This window comes from Numida meleagris, chromosome 21, assembly GCF_002078875.1.
Source record: "Numida meleagris isolate 19003 breed g44 Domestic line chromosome 21, NumMel1.0, whole genome shotgun sequence".
Classification (NCBI taxonomy): domain Eukaryota; kingdom Metazoa; phylum Chordata; class Aves; order Galliformes; family Numididae; genus Numida; species Numida meleagris.
This window is the reverse complement of record NC_034429.1, coordinates 1,729,145-1,747,632: the sequence shown is the minus strand read 5'-3', so window position 1 is coordinate 1,747,632 and position 18,488 is coordinate 1,729,145. Positions and strand designations below refer to the sequence as shown.

At 56.0% G+C, this 18,488-nt stretch overlaps 4 protein-coding genes across 6 annotated transcripts; 3 read left to right on the top strand and 1 right to left on the bottom strand.

The window, feature by feature from the left end:
• DUSP26 (dual specificity phosphatase 26) lies at positions 260-4,646 on the top strand. Its single transcript, XM_021375101.1, has 4 exons — positions 260-717; positions 2,603-2,875; positions 3,193-3,401; positions 3,903-4,646. The coding sequence occupies exons 2-4, from the start codon at positions 2,697-2,699 to the stop codon at positions 4,100-4,102; spliced, it is 588 nt and encodes a 195-aa protein (XP_021230776.1). The 5' UTR covers positions 260-717; positions 2,603-2,696; the 3' UTR covers positions 4,103-4,646.
• Positions 5,343-11,247, top strand: RNF122 (ring finger protein 122). 2 transcript variants are annotated; one of them, XM_021374992.1, is made up of 6 exons: positions 5,343-5,455; positions 8,557-8,713; positions 9,541-9,586; positions 9,960-10,001; positions 10,335-10,414; positions 10,486-11,247. In XM_021374992.1, the coding sequence occupies exons 1-6, from the start codon at positions 5,431-5,433 to the stop codon at positions 10,598-10,600; spliced, it is 465 nt and encodes a 154-aa protein (XP_021230667.1). In that variant the 5' UTR covers positions 5,343-5,430; the 3' UTR covers positions 10,601-11,247. The 2 variants fall into 2 exon arrangements, with proteins under 2 accessions (XP_021230667.1, XP_021230666.1); XM_021374991.1 differs by having other exon boundaries at positions 10,332-10,414.
• On the top strand, positions 11,479-15,057 carry TTI2 (TELO2 interacting protein 2). Its single transcript, XM_021374988.1, has 7 exons — positions 11,479-12,140; positions 12,508-12,694; positions 13,172-13,264; positions 13,588-13,772; positions 13,858-14,001; positions 14,493-14,655; positions 14,918-15,057. The coding sequence occupies exons 1-7, from the start codon at positions 11,572-11,574 to the stop codon at positions 14,996-14,998; spliced, it is 1,422 nt and encodes a 473-aa protein (XP_021230663.1). The 5' UTR covers positions 11,479-11,571; the 3' UTR covers positions 14,999-15,057.
• On the bottom strand, positions 15,053-18,221 carry MAK16 (MAK16 homolog). 2 transcript variants are annotated; one of them, XM_021374990.1, is made up of 11 exons: positions 18,118-18,221; positions 17,729-17,778; positions 17,547-17,656; positions 17,360-17,424; positions 17,065-17,216; positions 16,683-16,737; positions 16,523-16,597; positions 16,203-16,313; positions 15,933-15,989; positions 15,425-15,657; positions 15,053-15,322 (listed from the first exon to the last, which is right to left on the bottom strand). In XM_021374990.1, exons 1-10 carry the CDS (start codon positions 18,130-18,132, stop codon positions 15,469-15,471), a joined length of 879 nt encoding a protein of 292 aa, XP_021230665.1. In that variant the 5' UTR covers positions 18,133-18,221; the 3' UTR covers positions 15,053-15,322; positions 15,425-15,468. The 2 variants fall into 2 exon arrangements, with proteins under 2 accessions (XP_021230665.1, XP_021230664.1); XM_021374989.1 differs by having other exon boundaries at positions 15,192-15,657.

Genomic DNA, 18,488 nt, shown 5'->3' with positions numbered 1-18,488 from the left:
TGAACGGTGTCATTTAGAAGACGTCAGAACAAACAGCTTCAGCCTTTTGAGTTTCCTCTTTTTTTCAGAAAAAAAAAAATATCCCTGACTTTGGCATGAACGTGTCAATAGATATGACACAGACATGTCCCCATGTCCCCATCCCCCCCCCCCCCCCAGGGTTTATTTCCCTCACAAATGAAGAAATTGTCACCAAACCCCGGCTTTGCCAAACAGACCCCAGCAAGGGAGCTCGTCAGGGTCAGTGTAAATGTAATGTAATGTAAAAGTAAATGACAGAGCATCCTCTGGAGACGGCTGCAGAGGTCCGAGGTCGGTAACCATGCCACCAGCCCCACTGCATCGGCGCTTTCCTCTCCCCTTCTCCGTCTGCCTGTGGCTTTGGTTTGCTGGAGGAGGAGTGAGAGCAAAGCTGGCGGGAGGATTTCAGTGCTATTGTTGCTGTTGTTTTCGTCTGTGTGGTAATGGGCATTTCCGTGCGCGTGTGTGTGCATGCCTGCACGCGAGTCTGCGTTTGTGTCCGTCTCCCTCATTCCTCCCTTATCCATCCATGCACAGCGTGATATAAACAAACCTGCCTCTGGACATGTCATGGCTTAAAATAGATGTTCATACATCAGCCTTTCCACAGCAGCGGCGGCAGCAGCAGGAAGACATGGCCGACTGGATCTGAGCACACCACTCGTTTCGAGCCGAGACATCTCAGCCCTCACCAAGGTAGAGTAACGGGGTGGGCGTCTCCTCCCTCCTGCGTGTCTGTCTGTCTGTCTCCGGGAGCGTGCTCCGCTCCAGGCAGCTCTCCTGCTGCTCTCCTCCCTCCGAGCATGGCACAAAGGGCAGAGGGGCTCGGAGCAGCCACGGGCAGAGTGGGCTGCAAGCCTCCGGTGTGAGGGTGCCTATGGGGGGAGGGTGGGGTCTGTTCTGAGGACTTGGACGTGGGGCAGTTTCTCTTCCCCTGCAGCACTTCAGGCACAGCACTGTGCTGGGGGTGGGACGCTGGAGGCCAGCTCTGGGCCTGAGGTTAGAGCTGCGTCCCCCCATAGGTATGGATTGCTGGTTTTGCAGCAATAAGAGGGTCTGCTGTTTGGCTCGGCACAGCCTCGTGATGATGACGTGGTTTTTTTTCAGACCCCTCTGCTGTTTGTTTCCTAATGCTGCCCGTGGTGGCATGTGGCTGTGCTGCAGCCAAGGTCACCCAAGGTTTAAGGGCCCGGCACACGGCCACACCGAATCCCTTTTCCAGGTGGGGTTTGCCAAATCTGAATTCCCAGCATGAAGGAGTCCAAAATTCATCAGGGCAGGGGAGATGTGTCAGGGCAAGATCCAGCCCTGCTCAGAGCCGGGGAGCAGCACCGGGGATGAGCGGTGCAGGTGGCACTGACCTCTCCGTGCAATGCCCCAGGCACAGGGGGTGGAGAGGGGGACACCCAGGGGTCTCTGCACCCCCTCTGAGCTCCCCTATGCCCTTGCAATGTTTTCCTCCTGCGCACATTGCCAAGAAATGGCCGGAGGCTTCTCCCTTCTGCGCTGCTGGCTGCCGGCCGGCGCCCTGGGCGAAATGTCAGAGCAGGGAGACGCGATCTGCTCCAGCCCAAGGTCACTGCGCTTCCTCCCCCAGGTCCCTGGGACAAGTGGGCAGCACTGAGCTGCTGCTGGGGCTGCAGTGAGGGCCTTGGGGACATCTTCTGGCCCCCACGCGGCTCAGGGCAGCTGCAAGATGGTGGGAAGGGGAATTGCATGGGGAGATGGAGGGATCGCATGCTCTTATCGGGGGGTTGTGTCAGTGGGACAGCAGGGGAAGGCAGCTCTGGGTAATGCCTGGCTGCAGGGATTGCCAGTGCTCTGCGGGGGTGTGTCCAGGGAGGTTTTCTGCAGATGGGTGACAAGTATCAGCACAATCTAAAGGTCTGAGAGTGGAGCTGTGTCCCAGAGGACCGGCTCTGTAAAATGAGCTTTCTCATCCACTGAAATTAACTCTTTCCCACCCCCAACCGGCCCTGATGTTCAAATGCAGCAGCAGGACTGCCGTGCTCAGAAGGGTTAACCCTGCCTCTCCCTCTCTGCAGGCTTTTGTGCCTGGTCTGCAGGAGTCTGGGCCCAGGCCAGGCTCTGCATGGTGCCATATGGAATCCTCCACCTGTTTGGGGCATTTCCTCCCCAATCCTGGTGGCTTGCCCAGAGCTGGCCGCCTTTCATTGCTTTTGATCACAGGTTGGCAGCACCAGTTCTCGAGCTGGCGTTGTCCCGCTGGCAGGCAAAGCCCCCGAGCCAGCTCAGGAGGAAGGTGGTCCTGTATAGAGCATCTCTTGCCAATATGGCTTCAACCCAAAGTCGTGGAGCTGGAGCAAAACCTCAGCCCGCAGAGGCTCAGCAATCTGGCTGCCTCTCTGGCTTCCCTCCCCAGCCCTGACATTGCAAACTGCTCCCCAGCAGTATTGCTTCTTGGAAGGGAGCGTAGGTGATGCTGTCTCGCAGCAGGAATCGCTGGGTAGCTGCCTGTACACTGCCCTCTCAGCGGGAAGGTCAGGCCAGCCTCTCTACAACAAGGATGGAGTGAGAGCTCCCCGTCCTTCTAACAGCATCTCCACTGCTTCCATCGCAGGACCGTGGGTGGCGGCAGCAGCAGAAGAGACCTCCAGGCCACTCTGCGGCCTTCACGACCCCACAGGTATGCCTTGTGGGTCTCGGCAGCTCCAATGGCTTTCCTGTCCCGGTTCTCCAGGAATGGCACCAGGTCACCGAGCCGGGGCACGCGGGAGGAGCGCAACCACCACCCCATCCTCAGCGTCTTCGAGCTGGAACGGTTGCTGTACACAGGGAAGACGGCCTGTAACCACGCTGATGAAGTGTGGCCAGGACTCTACCTGGGAGATCAGTACGTATCACAAGGGGATGAGAACTGAGGGGATGAGGGATGGTTTTTGAAATGGAGAAGACGAGGAGAGGAAAGTTAGGAATGTGAAGGAGAGGAGGACATGGATGGAAGGAGGAGGAAAGATTGAAGCAGGTGGGTGGAGGTGTGTGCCCATGGGCTGTGAGACTGACTTGAAATTCAAGAGTTTGAGTTCAGCACCTTTCCTTTGCCTTTGGCTTTCTCAGATGGAAATATCTGACCAGGACATTTGCAACTTCTCTTTAATGCGTAACTTTCCTACATTTGCACATCTCTGCACTGTTTCTCCCTCCCTGCAGAGATATAGCAGCCAACCGGCGCGAGCTGGCTCACCTGCGCATCACCCACATCCTCAACGCCTCGCACAGCAAATGGAGAGGGGGTGCGGAGTACTACGAGGGCACGGGCATCCGCTACCTGGGCATCGAGGCCCACGACTCGCCCTCCTTTGACATGAGCCCCTACTTCTATCCTGCAGCTGACTTCATCCACCAGGCGCTGAATGAAGGTCAGTGGGAAAGAGCACTGAGACAGAAGCGGGGAGTGGGGAGGGTGGGTGGAAAGCTGATTGGCATCCTATTGCTAAGCATCCTAGGAAACAAAGCTACTTCCAGCCTGATGTCTTCACGGAATCATAGCATCATTGAGGTTGGAAAAGACCACTAAGGTAATCTAGTCCAACCACCTCCTGGTCTGGATCACCTCCTCCAAAGAGGAGATGGGCTACATTAGAGCCCCAGCCCCACGGGTCACAGCCTCAGCCTGTGTCCAGCGCTGTGGCTGCTCCTGTTCAGACTATTTTGGGAGGTCTTGTTGCACTGGTATCCCTTGCTGAGAGGGGGACCACAGTGCATCACAGTCACGCTATACCCGAGGCCCTGCATCCAGCCCTGGAGGCTGCACACCCGGCCGCAGCACCAGGATGCGCGTGGCAAAGTTGGATCCTCAGTAACTTTTTGTTTGGGATATTCACCCTGCCGTGACACAGCCCCTGTGTTTTGCCCCCCAGGAAGGATCCTTGTGCACTGTGCTGTCGGGGTGAGCAGGTCGGCCACCTTGGTCCTCGCCTACCTCATGATCCGCCACCACATGCCCCTTGTAGAAGCCATAAAGACGGTCAAGGACCACCGCGGTATCATCCCCAACCGGGGGTTCTTGCGCCAGCTGGTCGCCCTGGATAATGCCCTGAGGCTGAAGAGGAGCGCGTGAAGGAGGACGAGAGGGGCTGTGCGGGGCGAGCAGTGATAGATAGATAGGGCTTTCCTCCCGGTGCAGACGCTTGGCAGCTAATGGGTTCCATGCAACCGGCCCCGGTCTCCCCTAGCAGAGGGGGTCCCCAGACATGCGAGCTATTCCTAGTGGTAAAGCATAGGCCCCCAACCTGCAGTCTTGCCACTTAGGTAGGCCTAATGCATAGCCTCCTTCCCAGCCTGCTCGTGCAGAGATGCCTCTGGAGGGAGTCGACCCCACGTTTCAGGTTATTCTTGATCCCTGTTGGCTCCTGGAAGCCTTCGAGGGTTGGTTCTCCCGTGTGGCAGATGTATTTGCCAAGCCAGTCCCATCCCTCCCTCCCAGGAGACTGAAGCTCTGTGTGTTCCTTGTCTCGTTTCCCATTTGTTTTCGATCTGTGTAGCAATGTGAATTAGGTCTGGCGTGTGGTCCCCGGCAAACAAACAGGCCTTTAGTCTTAGTGTTTGGGTGTCCTCCGTGCTTAGTGTTAACCTGTACAAATAAAGGCAGCGCTAAGGAAGAAGTCTGGCCATCCCTCGTGTGCTTTGGGACAGACTTTGTGTTCAGGCTGCGATCTGCTACGGGTGGAAGAGCATCGCCCTGGTGCTCGGGGGTGGGATGGGCACAGGTCCTCCCCGATCCTCAGCCCAAGGCAGAAGGGAGTGATCCAGAGAGCAAAATTGCTGTCAGACTGTGTGTGCTGTGCCCCGCTGTGCGTGCCGTGCCCTGCTGTGTGAGCCGCGCATTGCTCTGTGCTGTGCCCTGCTGTGTGTGTTGTGCCTTGCTGCGTGCTGGCATTGCCCTGGCGCCTCTGCTGGGAAATCGATGAGCAGCGAGGGATGCTCCCGCATTTTGGAAGAGGCTGATCATGCCCAAATCTCCTTTGCATCCCCTGCACAAGGCCGAGAGCCGCTGGGAGCTCAGCGCCTGCAGCACAGCTCCCCAAAGGGCCGGTGCACAGAATCACAGAAGGGTTTGTGTTGGAAGGCACCTTAAAATCCATCCCGTTTCCATTCCAGCCGTGGGTTGGGACATCCCCCAGCCGCCCACGTTGCCCAAAGCCCCATCCAACGTGCGGGACGTCCCGCAGGGATGCACGGGGCTTTCCCCCCCGGCACAGCGCAGGGCTCGGGGCGAGCGCAGCCCGCAGCTTCGGGACTGGGGGCGGCTCCGGGGGCGGCTCCGTGGGCCGGGGCGGGGTTTGAGGGGCCGGGGCCGCTCCCCGCCGCCCGGCCCGGCCCCGCTCCCGGCCATGGCCCGGCGCTGCGCACGGCGGAGCCGGTCCGGCCCCGCGGAGCCGCTCCCGGATGCCCCCGTTCCAGTGGTGCCACGGTGAGAGAGGGGCCGGGGTTTGGGGCGGTCGCCCTAACCGGGATGGGACTGAGGGGTTGGGGCGGCTCCGGGCTGCTTCGCGTCCCAGGCGGCGCCTTCTGGCTCCTCCCGGGGCTCCATGGGTTAGGGTTAGGGTTAGGGTTAGGGTTAGGGCCACGGCCACGGCCACGGCCACGGCCACCGTTAGGGCCACCTCGGTCTTGCTTCTGGTTCACTTCCAGAGCTCCCAGCCCGCTGCTGGAGGAACTTGGGGCGTTTCTACTCGTGCTGCTGGAAATGAAAACCCTTCTCCCACGTGTCTGTGGAATAAACTTATGTTAGCGGAGCCCAGGCGCGGCTCCTCGCTCTGCTCCTGGCTGAAAGAAACTCACAGAAACATGGAACTGTTTGCACATGTGAGGGAGTTCTGTTTAAATGAGAAGTGGCTTATTTTTATGACTAATAGCTGAGAAGCTGCGCTGGGAATTCCACCATCAAAGCTCTGCCTCGGCAACAAAGGCCGGGTTCTTTTAATTTATGGAGGGGTTACAGCCTTTGAAGCTAAATATAATGCAACCAGTGGCTTCCTCTGCTGCAACGCATGGCCTGTGTGTGCTGTGCAGCTGGGGCGAGCAGTGCTCCTGCAGACAGGCAGCCTGCCCCTGTGCTGGCCATGGGTTGCCCTCGTGGGCCGCGTTAATGCTCCTCATCTCAGCAGCAAATGCAGCAGCCCCAGGCACAGAGTTTGCTTTGGGAGGCTCCGAGCGGCCGCAGCTCCCCCAGCTTCCCCAGGCGTGGGCTTTGGGCAGCACCGAGAACAGAGCCCGCCCTTGTGCGAAGGCCAGGACGTGGGTTTAGGACTGGCCCCAGGCATCTGACGTGTGCGTTTTGGCCTTAAGCCCTGGCCTCACAAGTATTGAAGTCAGCGGAGTCTGGCGAAATTGCTTTGTTGCGTGCTGCTGAGGACCTTCGCTAGAACTGGGGCCGTGGGTGCAAATAAACGCGATACCCAGCGAAGAAATTGAATTTTCAATGCAAATAGCCGCACTCCAAATTTTATAACGGAAGGTATGTGCCGTGCTGGCCTGGAACTGCAGCTCCTCTTTGGTATCACAGCTTTTCCTCCCATTGCTCAGCTGTTCTGTGGGGGACTTGGCGGTCCCCAGCCCTGAGGCAGCGACCTTTGTTTCGTGGGAGCTGTCCCCGCTGTGAGCTGCTTGGCACAGGGCAGGCATTTGCAGGAAGCCCATTCCAGCATCACAGCAAAAACGATATGGAAGCTGCATTCAATTTTCTTGATGCAAAGCCCATAGCTTTCGTGTGGGAGTGGAAAGAATGGTTTTATTTAATGACCTGCTGAGTTTTCCATTTGTTTTATTGAACAAGAATTGGGGTGAGGGAGAAGCTGTGCTCAGCACAAACCCCCGTGCCTGCACCTGGCTCACAAAGCGCTGCACAGACCGAGTCACCGCTCCTGCCCGCTGCTTTCAAGGCTTCTGCCTTCAGGAGCAGAACTGGCCCTGGGGAGGCTTAAGCTGGTGGTGTGGGTTGCTTTGGGTTTGGTGCCCGTCAGGCCTTCGCCGCATTAAAACCAGATTTGCTCCGTTCCTCTCGAGCTAAAAATACGAAAGCCTTTGTCAGGCAAAGGGTTCTGCTAATTAATCCCAGCACCGAGTCAGCGCCCACCCAGCCGATAAATTCCGCTGAGGAGGAGGTGGAGGAGCCGGGGGGGTCTGGCTGGGACTGCTGCTCCAGGGCCCATCCTGGTCCCCAGCCGGGACAGGGCACTGCCCGGAGCCGTGCTCCCTTCTGGCCCTCGGGAATTCCTGAGCGCCTTTTTAGCAGGAATGAGCCTTGCTAAGCTGGTGGGTCTAAAATTAGCCCTGCCAGCTGTGTTGCGGCTGGCAGGGACGTGTCAGAGCTGCTCCTCTCTGCTTCCTTCAGTACGGGGCTGTAAGTTACAGCTTCTCCTCTCCTTCCTCGTCTGTGCCCCTGCTGCGTGTTACTGCTCTGCTTGTCCCTGCGTGAGTGGCAGAGAGCAGGGATCGTGGGGACCCAGACCCTGAGGAATGGGTCCAGCGGGGATTGTCCCTGCAGGGCCATTCTGCCTGCACTGCCATCAGAGGAAGAGCCAAATGGGGCTCTGCTTCCCAGCCCTTAGCTTGCTTAGGGGCTGCTTCTGATGCCACAGCTCTCGTGGCAATGGAGCTTTTCACAGGTCCTGGGAGTAGCTCTTGTTTTATCTGGTCTCCTACATGCTCATGACCTGCCACGACTGTTCTCTTTTTGGTCACCTTCGAATGAGCCTTCCTCCATCCCTCAGCAGCTGCTGAGCAGCCCGTGCCCCAGCGCCCTGCACACGCCATTACCTCATTGACTTGTTCCGTGGTGTTTTTTTAAGGAGCTGAGCTAGTTTTTTTTAATTCTTTTTTTCTTTTTCCCCTGCGATCATTTCCAGCAGGGAAAAAAAAAAAGAAATCCCCAACAAAAAAAAACCCTTTCCTATTGTCTTTTCCTGCACCTGGTGGTCTGGAGAGCTGGGAATGCTGGGAGAACAGCAGCCAACAAGCAAATCCTCCCTTTCTCGCTCCGTAAATGAATGGCACATGGGCTATGTCCAGCAATTACAAGAGGCAAAGGCCAGTGGTGGCTCTGCCCTCTGTAGGCAGGAAAACCTTGTTTCCTGCAGCCCAGGTGCTCACCTGGTGCACATCCCTGAGCTGGATGCCTCCTGTCCTTCCCAGTGCATGGATCTGCCTTGGGCACATTGTGCTGCTGGAGAGCAGCTCAGTGTCTGCAGAGATGCAGCAATCAGTGCTGGCACAAGGGGTGGTGCTGCCCCTGCAGAGACCTCCGATTTCCAGCCCAGGAGACAGTGTCAGGGCTTTTGTTAGGGGGTGGGAAGCTCTGGGGGCTGTGTTGGGGGAGGACAGATGGGAGTGAGCAGGAGCTGCACACATCTCCTGCCCTGGGCTGCGGGGTGCCCTCCTACCCTGTCTCGCGTATCCTGTATGGCATGGCAGAAGGTAAGTTTCATCTTCTTCTGTTCTTCACCTCTTCTTCCTTTTTTTCCTATTCTAAATACTGAGTTTTCTTCTCCCCTCCCCTCCCCCCCCCCCAAGGGTGCTCCTGCAGTCTGGGGCTGATTTATACCAGTAAACCCTGCACGATGCCCCCCATCACGTTTCAGGACCTGCCACTCAACATCTACATGGTCATTTTCGGCACCGGCATCTTTGTCTTCGTGCTCAGCCTCATCTTCTGCTGCTACTTCATCAGGTGAGCTGGAACCCTGCAGCACCAACCACTGCTCGGGTGGGGCCTCATCATCCAGCAGCATCCGCAGTGCCTGGACCACTGCATCTCCTGTGCCCATCACTTTGTCCCATTGTACAAACGCTGCTCACCATGAGGCTCTGCCCCAAGGATTGGGGCCAGGCACGGTCCCCTGGTCCCCTGTGGCAAAGCAGGGAAGGAAACACAGGAAGGGGCTCTTGTTTTTCAGGGGACCGCACGGAGCGATGCATTGTGTTGGGCAGGGGAAGGAGCAGTGCTGCACAGGAGAAGGATGTCTTTCCACTCCCCTCCCAGCTCAGAGAGGGCTATTTTTAAACTCAGCAGCAGCAGCTGGCGTTTGTGTGGGCCTGAGTTGTTCTGTCCTTCACTGCAGGATCCCTCAGCCCCACTGCATCCCTCAGCCATTTGGGGGCTGTGGGAGCACACCTCAGTGCCTGGCTTGGGGCAGAAGTGAAGGCTGCGAGAGGTTTCATTCCCCCTGTGCTTTTCTAGGTTGCTTTGCAAGCAGTTCTCCCCTCTGCCTGTCTCGGCCAAGGTCGTGGCGGGGCTGGGAGCTGCTGGCGGGTGAGTGCTGGAAATAGGGAGCTTCCTGCACCGTGAATGACTTCCGAAGGCAAACAATCGGGGCCGCTGGCCCTTAGCACTGCCCGCCGCTGATTCCTGCAGGTGGAGCGGGGCCCCTGGCTCTGCAGAGAGAGGAGCTTTGGGAGGGGGACTTGGGGAGCATCCTGGAACTGTAGCCATGCTGTTCAGATGCACCTCTTGGGGATGCTGTAAAGCTCACAGTGCCTTTTTCTTCCCATCTCTAGCAAACTGCGGCACCAGGCGCAGAGTGAGAGATTCGGGTACAAGGAGGTAAGGCTGGTGGCTGTTTTCTACAGACACCCCCAGAGTTGTGGGGTCGATGGAGGAGGTGGGAGCAGGCAGGTGGGGATGCAGCAGGCTGTGATGCTTCTTGTCCCCAGCTTACCCACCAACATGCCGGGCACACTGCTGTTCTGTCCAGCTCAACCTGCCCCTGCCTGGCTCATTTCAGTGGGGCTCCAGGGCTGGGGCTGTCCCATGGGAACCGGGAGCCCCATTTGGGGTGGCTGATGAACAGGACACATGGACACTGTTTGTCCAGCTTGGATTTTTCCTAGCTCTGTGCTTGCTGCATAGAAACCCACCACTGGGATCAGTCCCAGCTGCTGCTGATACTTATCTGCTGTCTCCTTTTCTTCCCCAGGTGGTTTTGAAAGGCGATGCCCGGAGGTTGAACGTGCACGGGGTGAGCATGGTGCACTCATCCCAGCTCCATCCTTTGGGCTCGGATAGAGCTGGGGCTCCCAGCCCTGTTTGCTCCTGCTTCAGCTCCATGGGGTTGGACAGGGATGTGCCAGCACCAGGCTGGGATCAACAGTGCTGGGTTGGAAATCAGGAAGGAAACCCCTTCCTGGGGCAGCATGGAGCTGGTGCTGGAAATACCCAGGGAAAGGCAGCCAGCAGCGGGGCTTCCCCAGCCACAGCATTTCTAGCAGGAGTGGGGTTGTGCATGGGCATCACTTTGGGTTCCACGCGTTCTTGTTCACCCTCACCCCTTTCTCCCCCCGCTCCGCAGCAGACCTGTGCCGTCTGCCTGGAGGACTTCAAGGTGAAGGAAGAGCTGGGGGTGCTGCCGTGCCAGCACGCCTTCCACCGAAAGTGAGTACGGGCGCGGGCAGCAGGGGTTTCCCTTCTGGGGATTTGCATCCTCCCGTGCCTCTGCTCCGCAGGTGCCTGGTGAAGTGGCTGGAAGTGCGCTGCGTGTGCCCCATGTGCAACAAACCCATGGCGTGTCCGGCCCAGCCCCGCGCCGGCATCGGCACGCTGCTGGACGAGATGGTGTGAGCGGCCCCAGCTGGTTTTCACGGGAAAAATGAAAGCTTAATCCTGAAAGATTCGGGCTCCGTGAGCTGGGATTTGGCTCACGGTGCGTTGCTTTGTTTCGGGGGGTGTTCGCTTGCACCCCGTCCCAACGCGTTCTGCAGGGACCGCCTGGGCAGAGCGTGGGGCACCGCTGCGAGCCCTGTCCTCCCCCCACTGCAATGCGCGGGGCGTTCTGTTCCCCGCCTCCCTACACCCCGGACTCTCAGGCTCCTCCCTTTTGGGGGTGAAATGTACAGGTTTGCGTAACACGGATTAAACAGATGTTTGTCAGGGATGTTTGTCAGTCCGGCTCAACTGCGAGGGCTCGGGCAGGGCAGGAAATACCAGAGCTCTGCAATAGCAGCATTTGAACCCCCCAAATTTCCCCGAGCAAAACCCAAACCGGTCAAGCTCTCATTGCTCTCCCACAACCCAAAATCTACAATAACAAAACACCGCTGCTCTATCTAACACTGGAGCCCTCCGGCGCTCAGATGGGACTGTGCACGTCGTAACACAGGGCGCACACATCACGCAGCCGCGTGCTACTCCCATTCATCATTTGCTTTGAACCGGAAGGATCGGAACGTCTCTCCCAGCGCCCGCCCCTACTGCTGCACCCCTCACCCGCAGCTCACGGCGAGCCGGCGTCCTCTCGCTGTTCCCGTTTTCTTTTGCACCCCTCGGCCTTTGCTTAAGGACACAGCGCGGCTCCGCTTTCATCGCCGCTTTCTATGCGTCTTCGGGGCCGCATGATCCATCGCACCGGCTCCTTATTACCCATGCTAATTTATTCTCACGAAGCCACGCCCACTTCCCTCGTTTACAGCCGTTGTCTGGTTTTACGACAGCAGCGCGCTTTGCGATGGTGGTGCGGTTTACGGCAGCGGGAGGGGGGCGGTTCGCTGTGGGGCGCTGCGCGGCCTTCGGAGCGGTGTAGGCCGCGGGATGGCATGGAGCCTCAGCCGCCCGCCGAGCAGGTGCTCCGGCAGCTCGGACAGCTCCTCTCCCAGAGGCCTGGTGTGGTCACGGAGCTGGGAGCGCTGCTGGAGGCCGCGGAGCCGCGGTGGCTGCTCGGGGCCGGGAGCCCCGCCGCGCTGGGCGAGCTGGCGGCCGCGCTGGGCGCCTTCGCGGCGCTCCCGGAGCGCGAGCAGGACGCGGCTGAGCTCCGCGACGGGGACGGCGCCTACGCGGCCGCAGCTGAGAGAGCGGCCGGTGTTGGCGGTGTGTTCTTGCGGCTCCTCGCTAAGCTAGAGGCTGCCAAGGTCGAGGAATCGCTGGGGCCCGCGGTGGAGCCGGTCCTGCGGCGTGTGATGGGGCACATCTACGTGCTTGCGGTGACGCACCTCGCGGGGGGAGCCTGGACCAGCGCCGGGTCCCGCGCGGTGGCCGAGGAGCTGCTGGGGGCACTGGTGCGGGCCGCGGGCTGCGGGACGGTGGCAGAGCTCCTTCGGGGAAGGAAGGAAGAGGAGGAAGGGGGATTCCCGGCGGTGATGGGGCTGCTGAGGCCGCAGCTGGGCAAGTGAGTGATTGGAACGGGCCCTGGGTGGGAAACACGGGGAGGTTTGGTGGGATTTCATGCAGGGTGAGCTCGTGCTACAAGGAGGGCCACAGAAATTATCCGATGGATGGAACACTTCCCCTGTGAGAGCAGAATAAGAGGGCTGGGGCTGTGCAGCCTGGGGAAGAGAGGGCTCCAGGGAGAGCTGAAAGCAGCCTTTCACTATCTAAAGGAACAGGCTCCTTAGCAGGGTCTGTTGTGATAGAACCAGGGGAAACGTTTTCCTACTGAAAGAGGGGAGATTTGGGCTGGATGGAAGGAAAAAGTTTATTGCAACTTCCAACTCAAACTATTCTATGATTTACTGAGCTCCTGTTTGTATTCCTAGAGACACCTGGAAGCGCAACCCTGCCACCAAGCACGTCTTCTCCTGGACACTGCTCCACATCACCCAGCCCTGGCTCAGCCAGCACCTGGAGCGCGTCCTCCCCCCATCGCTGCTCATCTCAGATGATTTCCGGGAGGAGAATAAAGTCCTGGGTGTGCGCTGCCTGCACCACATCATTCTCAATGTGGTAAGGGAAGGCTCGATCTCCTTCTGGCTGTTTTTTGAAGGAAGGATGGGTTGGATGCCTGTCAAGTTTCCAGACTTCTGTTAACCTTGTAATTTTCCCCCATGTAATTTTCTCCATGCTTTCTCTCTAGTTAAGTTTGTATTTCTCCTATCTGTTGCAGTAAGCACAGAACTCTTTTGTCATTTTTTAAATTCAGGTGAGGCATGTATCAACCTAACAGTGATTTACAGGGCAGGGTATTAAATTAATGCCAGTGGAACTGCAAAGCAACAGCTGGGGTGGCAAGGGAAAGTGGCTGCCCCTGTGCATGGCAGGGTTCAACCTGCGTTTGCTGTGGTCCCACTTTCTTGTAAGCAATGTTCCTAATGTTTATGAGTGTTGTTCTCTCCTGGGTTTGTGAAGACTTTTCCCTTTGCTTAGGTTAAGCGAGCACTGAAGGTGATACTTGAGAATAATGTTCTGTGCTCTCTTTTTCAGCCAGGTGCTGATCTGTGCCAGTTCAACAGGGCTCAGGTTGTGTACCATGCCCTTTACAATCACCTCTACTCACGAGAGGCTCCTCTCATCCAGGTAGGATAGCAGAACTTAATTTTAATCTGCCTTATGGTATTGCATATCAGCCCTATGTGGGGTAGGCAGGTAAAGGCATGAGGAGGCAGAACCTGATGGTTCACAGGCAGTTCAAGCTGTTAGCAGCAGAGACTTGTGGCCAGGGGACAAAGAAACTCAGCAGATTTCAAGAACAATGTCAAAGGAGGTGGCAGCCTTGCTGAAAAGGGCCAGCCAGAGGGGAAGCAGGCAGTAAAAGTCTGTGGGGGGATGCAGCTGTAAGGGCTGGAAATTGTTGGTGCTTTATGTCAGAAGGACTGCCCAGATTTCCTGTCCTGCACCAGGCAGTACTGCTGTGCCTGCTGGACTTGCTGCCGGTTCTGGAGAGAGCGCAGAGGTGGCAGCAGCAGCCCAGGCCAACCTTGCTCTGTGATGAGGTGTTGCAGCTGGTTCTGACCCACATGGAGCCAGAGCATCGGCTCGCGCTGCGGCGGGTGTACGCCAAAACCCTGCCCGCCTTTGTGAGGAGGTGAGAGCAGCAACCACAATCCTGCAGGGCCTTGTTTTGTCCCTGCTATACATCTCCCTCCTCAGTGTGTGCTCTGTGTCAACAGGCTTGGCATCCTGATAGCACGGCACCTGAAGAGGCTGGAGAGGGTTATCCTGGGCTACCTGGAAGTCTCTGATGGCCCTGAGGAAGAAGCCAGACTGGGAATACTGGAAACACTGCAGTGCACCATAGAGCATGCTTGGCCCAGGTACTGGTCTGGGGTGAAGGATGCTGCAGAAAGCATATCCTGCATGGATATTGGCCCTTTCAAAGCCAGTTAGTGTTATCTGAGGCAAAGGCCTTGAAACCTTGAGCGAAAACCTCTCACAGGGAGCAATCACTAGCATGACTTTTCCTGACAAACCTTGCCCAAAAACTAGGTCTTAGTTATCTTTTTCCTGCTCCAGAAGCATAACCTTGGCTAAAAACTAAATCTATGCTCTCTGCGAGGCATAGTTGTGGAGCAAGACTTATGCTGTTAAAGTTACCTCTGCATTCAGGGTCTGTCTTTCCTCTGGCAGGCATTCAGAAAGAGGCATTTTCCTTCAGCCTTGTCACTGAAGCAGTTGTTTCCTGTAATCCAGCTTCACATCTAAATAGCCACTAAGAGCTTCTGCCTGGAACTGCCAAGCAAGTCTGTGACTTCCCCTGGCTCACAGAGGTTTTATAGTAAGGCATGCATGCTCTTTCCCTTTTCAGAATGCCATGCAGGCTCCCTGTGCTGCTCAAAGCCCTGCTGAAGATGATCTGGGATGTCCACACTGACCAGGGCTCAACGCCAGAGCCAGTGAGAGCTGCCTTGCTCCAGAGAGCCACTGAGTGCCTCATCCTGCTGGATCGGTGCTCTGAAGGACAAGTGAAGGTGAGCTGGGGACCCAGCACTGCTTCATCTCTGCTCTTCCCCCTTAAAAAGAAGCATGGTGTATGCAAGAGCCCACTTGTTTCTTTAATCCAACAGTATTTCCACCCACCCTGTTAGTACTTGGCTTAATTGATAAGAGGACCTGATATATAGCAATGGATAATATACTTTGTATTGATTCCAAGGGCAGCTGAGCACATTTGACTGTGCCATACATCTCAGTGTGCCAAGGCACTGGAAACGGATGCTTTTCCTGTTTCAGATTCTGCTGGGAGGTGTGTACAGCTGTTGTGAGGAGAACCGTGTACGGGAGTGCATCAGGAAAGTGCAAGAGAACACGTGAGGCATGACTGAATGTTCATTCTGCTTTTTGTACAGTAAAATATTTTTTTTTTTATTTAAGTTACTTTCTCCTTCTCTTCCTTTGCCTCATACCTCCCCCTCAAACAAAGTCTGCTTGAGTGCTTTTCTAGCCCCATGCAGGCTTCTCCAGCATCAGAACAAAGCAGCAGTGTCCCCAGACCAGGTTCTTCTGTGGAGCAGTCCTAGCTGAGCCTCACAAGGTTGTGGGGAAGTTGGGGATGTATTCTTAAAATCACACTCTATACAACAGTTGTACAGACTTGTTGCAATTGCCTGGGCACAGGACAGAAACCCTTGTCTCCTTCTTAAAAAAAAAAAAAAGTTATTAATCTACAAAATTGAAAAAGCAATTTTTTGATAATCCCGTTTAAAGTGGTGAAAGCTGCAGGAGTTCCAGTGGACAGACCTGGTGTTCTGTCACTCAGCAAAAAATGCAAGTTCAGGAGAAAGTCAGGATACTTTCGTTTTGGAGGCTGGCTCTGTTTCTTCCTCATACTCTATTTCAATGTAGCGGCGTTTTCTTGTGGTCGGTCCTTTCAGAGGAGTTTTCCCTTTAGATTTGGAGTGAGAAGCTTCCTTCTCTATTTCTTCCTCATCTTCCTGCTCCTCTTCACTACTTGTCTCTAACTTATCCATGTCCTGAGAAAGGAAAAGTATCAAAGCACACTGTGTGACTAAGCCTCCACTTTCTGCAAAATTATCTTGTGTATCCAATTCCATTTTATAATTCCTGGCTCCCAGCTGTCTAGCCAGAGGAATTGGGCTGTGGTGGGCACAGTGCAGTCTAACTGTATCATTATATCCCACAAATGTGATTTACTGGCTCTTAGCCCATCACCAGAGCCCCCAGGCTGGCAGAGGTTACTTTCAAACAGTTTAGCTTGACACTTTATACCTGCTGCTGCTTCACTTACCTCAAAGTCACTGAGGTCACTGTCATCTCCTTCCACAAACTCTCTTTTATCTTTGTCCTGTAGGAAACAAAGTCAGAGGTGGGCTGACCCCATCACAATTCACAATGCAGCAGCTGTGAAGGCCACCACCTGCACATGCTTTTTCTGTATTCACCTCATCTGTTCCTCTCACCCTGGCACTAACACTGAATGCTCAGTCTGCAGGTGAATTAGAGCTGTTGCACCAGCTCAAGGGAGGGTTAGCTGTGGTGCTCTGGCTGAAAGCATTACCTCATCATCATCTTCTTCCTTTTCCATGTCAGACTCGCTCTCGCTTTCTGCATCCTGCTGCTGTAGGGCTTTGTCAAAGGCATGAATGGGGAAGTTGTAAATGTCTCCATACTGGAGGGAGAAAAAAAAAAAAACAGATTTTCTCTAAGCCAAGGGAGAAGCAGCCATTGGTGGTAGAGTCATCTGAAGCCTGTACAGTTATACCATACCAGGCTGAAATAGGCACTCCTGTACAGAAAATGAGGGGCTCAGCATTTTGGGAAAGGACAGAGGCAGTAGAAGCAGTTTTACTGCTGTGCTCTGAAGGCAGTGATTCTTACCGTATCCTGCTTCAGTCTCTCCAGCAATTCCTTCTCAATGGCATTATCCAACTGAGCAGCAATCAGGGCTTTCTCCTAAGAGAGCAAAAAGGACCTGTGTCAGTTCTCCCAGAGACATAAGCAACAGAAGCAACAGACAGGAGATGACAAGAGTCATTACCTCTCTCCTCTTCTCTCGCCTTTCAATCTTTCTGCTTAACGGAACGATCTTCCTCCTGCAGGGAACAAGAGCTGCTTAATGAACCTTTCAGCCTCTTGTGGAGCAGATGGGCAAATGCTTGCTCAGAACAACAACTGGCAGCTGTATCATTAGAAATGTGGGTGTAATGAGTTTAGATGCATCTATCTATGCATATTAAGATGCCGTTACATCAGCTTCAGCCAGGTTTATTTAGAAGCCTGCCAAAGCCACCAGGAAAACAGCACGTGCTGCAGGTGCAGTGGAGCCAGGGAAGGGCTCTGCATACAACCTGTGACAGCAGCTCAGTGCGTGGGCAACAGCTTTAAGTCAAACCAACACAGTCACTCTTGGTGTCACTTACTGTCTCTTTAGAGTCAGCTTCCGGATGCGGATGAGGTACTGCGTGATCTTAGTGAACCGCTGCTTGCATTTGTGTCGGATGAACCGGGGCCAGTAGATGAGATTCTCGTCTATCTCCTCCAGTGCTTTCTCATAGTTCTTGCTCAGCAGGACCTGGGGAAAAGGGGAAGGGTTGAATGAAGCAGCAGCCCCAAATTGGGGACATATCTGCACTTGGGAGGAACTCAACTGTCCCCTGCCTGTAGGTACATGACATTAGAGCACGCTTGGTTAGCAGTCTGCTCCTGTCAACTCACCCGCTCCCACAGCCGACGGGGAAAAGGAGCACGCTCTATGGTCTTCATGTACAGGTAGCATCGGCCTATAGAGAAGAACACGACCCCCACTGAGACCTGAGCGTGGGGGGGGGGGGGGCACAGAGCCAGGCCCCAGGGTTACTCCCACAGGATCAGGGCTGTGAGCAGAGGCAGCCCCAGCACTCACCCTTCTCCTCACGGACAGTCGCATACTGGCTGTTGGCCAGCGGGCAGGAGGAGCGGTTGCACAGCCCAGTCAGGTTGTACTCATTGCGGCAGAAGCTCTGGGTTTTGGTCCTGGAAGGAAGAGCTGTAAGATGGATCTGTGCAATGCCTGGGCTCGCTGCCCCTACATCCGCACACACTCACCTGATCTTGTAGGAGCAGAACTGCTTGTTTCCGAGCGTGTCCCAGACAATCTGCAGAGACAAACCGCGGCTCAGCGAGCACCCCGGGACGTTATAACCCCTCCAATCCCTGGACCAAGCAAGGCTGTCACTGAGGGGTCTCCCTTCTGATAGGGCAGGGAGAAGGTGCAGCAGAACGGGAGGTGCACGCCACCAAATTCCCCTCTACCCCTCCTCAGCCATGCTCCTGCCCCCCGATCCAGCCGCCTCCACGTGTTACTTTCCCGCGGTTGGGAGGAACTACCCGGGCCAGACGCAACCGACCCAGCCCCAGGGAGGCCGCTAATTAGCTGCAGCGCGGCCGCCTGGCGGGGGCGGACGGAACCGAACCGAACCAAGCGGCGGACTCACGTCGTCCGAGTGCATGGTGCCACCGAGCCGCGCGGCCTAGCGCGCCGCCATCACCGGAAGCGGGCGGGGCGCTCGAGCGGCGAGAGTCTCGCGGAAGTCTCGCGAGTTTTTTTTTTGCCAGGGTCTCGCGAGAGTGGTGGGGTTTTCATGGCGGGGTTGCGAGGGCTGGGTGTTGCTGGCGGGCAGCAGGCCTTGCGCGCTGTGGTTTCTTCAGCCGGTAGCGGGAAGTTGCAAAGTGGACATGAAATGAAGCTACTCATTGTGATAGGTTGGGATCTCAAACATCCCGTTACCTCATCTCAGCTAAAGGTATTTGTGGAAGTGCTCTGTCACTGTAAGCGCAAGTGAACTCAGTGGCTTTGTTGGCTGTA

Excerpts from the sequence above, each read along its gene's own strand:
- TTI2 (XM_021374988.1), top strand. The coding sequence starts at position 11,572 with ATGGAGCCTCAGCCGCCCGCCGAGCAGGTGCTCCGGCAGCTCGGACAG. Across the intron at positions 12,695-13,171 it reads ACCACATCATTCTCAATGTG|CCAGGTGCTGATCTGTGCCA; the intron begins GTAAGGGAAGGC and ends TCTCTTTTTCAG. Across the intron at positions 13,773-13,857 it reads CTGCCCGCCTTTGTGAGGAG|GCTTGGCATCCTGATAGCAC; the intron begins GTGAGAGCAGCA and ends CTGTGTCAACAG.
- RNF122 (XM_021374991.1), top strand. The coding sequence starts at position 5,431 with ATGCCCCCGTTCCAGTGGTGCCACG. Across the intron at positions 9,587-9,959 it reads AGAGATTCGGGTACAAGGAG|GTGGTTTTGAAAGGCGATGC; the intron begins GTAAGGCTGGTG and ends TTTCTTCCCCAG. Across the intron at positions 10,415-10,485 it reads CAGCACGCCTTCCACCGAAA|GTGCCTGGTGAAGTGGCTGG; the intron begins GTGAGTACGGGC and ends TCTGCTCCGCAG.
- MAK16 (XM_021374990.1), bottom strand. Across the intron at positions 17,217-17,359 it reads CCCGTCGGCTGTGGGAGCGG|GTCCTGCTGAGCAAGAACTA; the intron begins GTGAGTTGACAG and ends CCTTTTCCCCAG. Across the intron at positions 16,314-16,522 it reads AGAGACTGAAGCAGGATACG|TATGGAGACATTTACAACTT; the intron begins GTAAGAATCACT and ends TTCTCCCTCCAG.
- DUSP26 (XM_021375101.1), top strand. The coding sequence starts at position 2,697 with ATGGCTTTCCTGTCCCGGTTCTCCAGGAATGGCACCAGGTCACCGAGC. Across the intron at positions 2,876-3,192 it reads GGACTCTACCTGGGAGATCA|AGATATAGCAGCCAACCGGC; the intron begins GTACGTATCACA and ends CCCTCCCTGCAG. Across the intron at positions 3,402-3,902 it reads CCACCAGGCGCTGAATGAAG|GAAGGATCCTTGTGCACTGT; the intron begins GTCAGTGGGAAA and ends TTTGCCCCCCAG.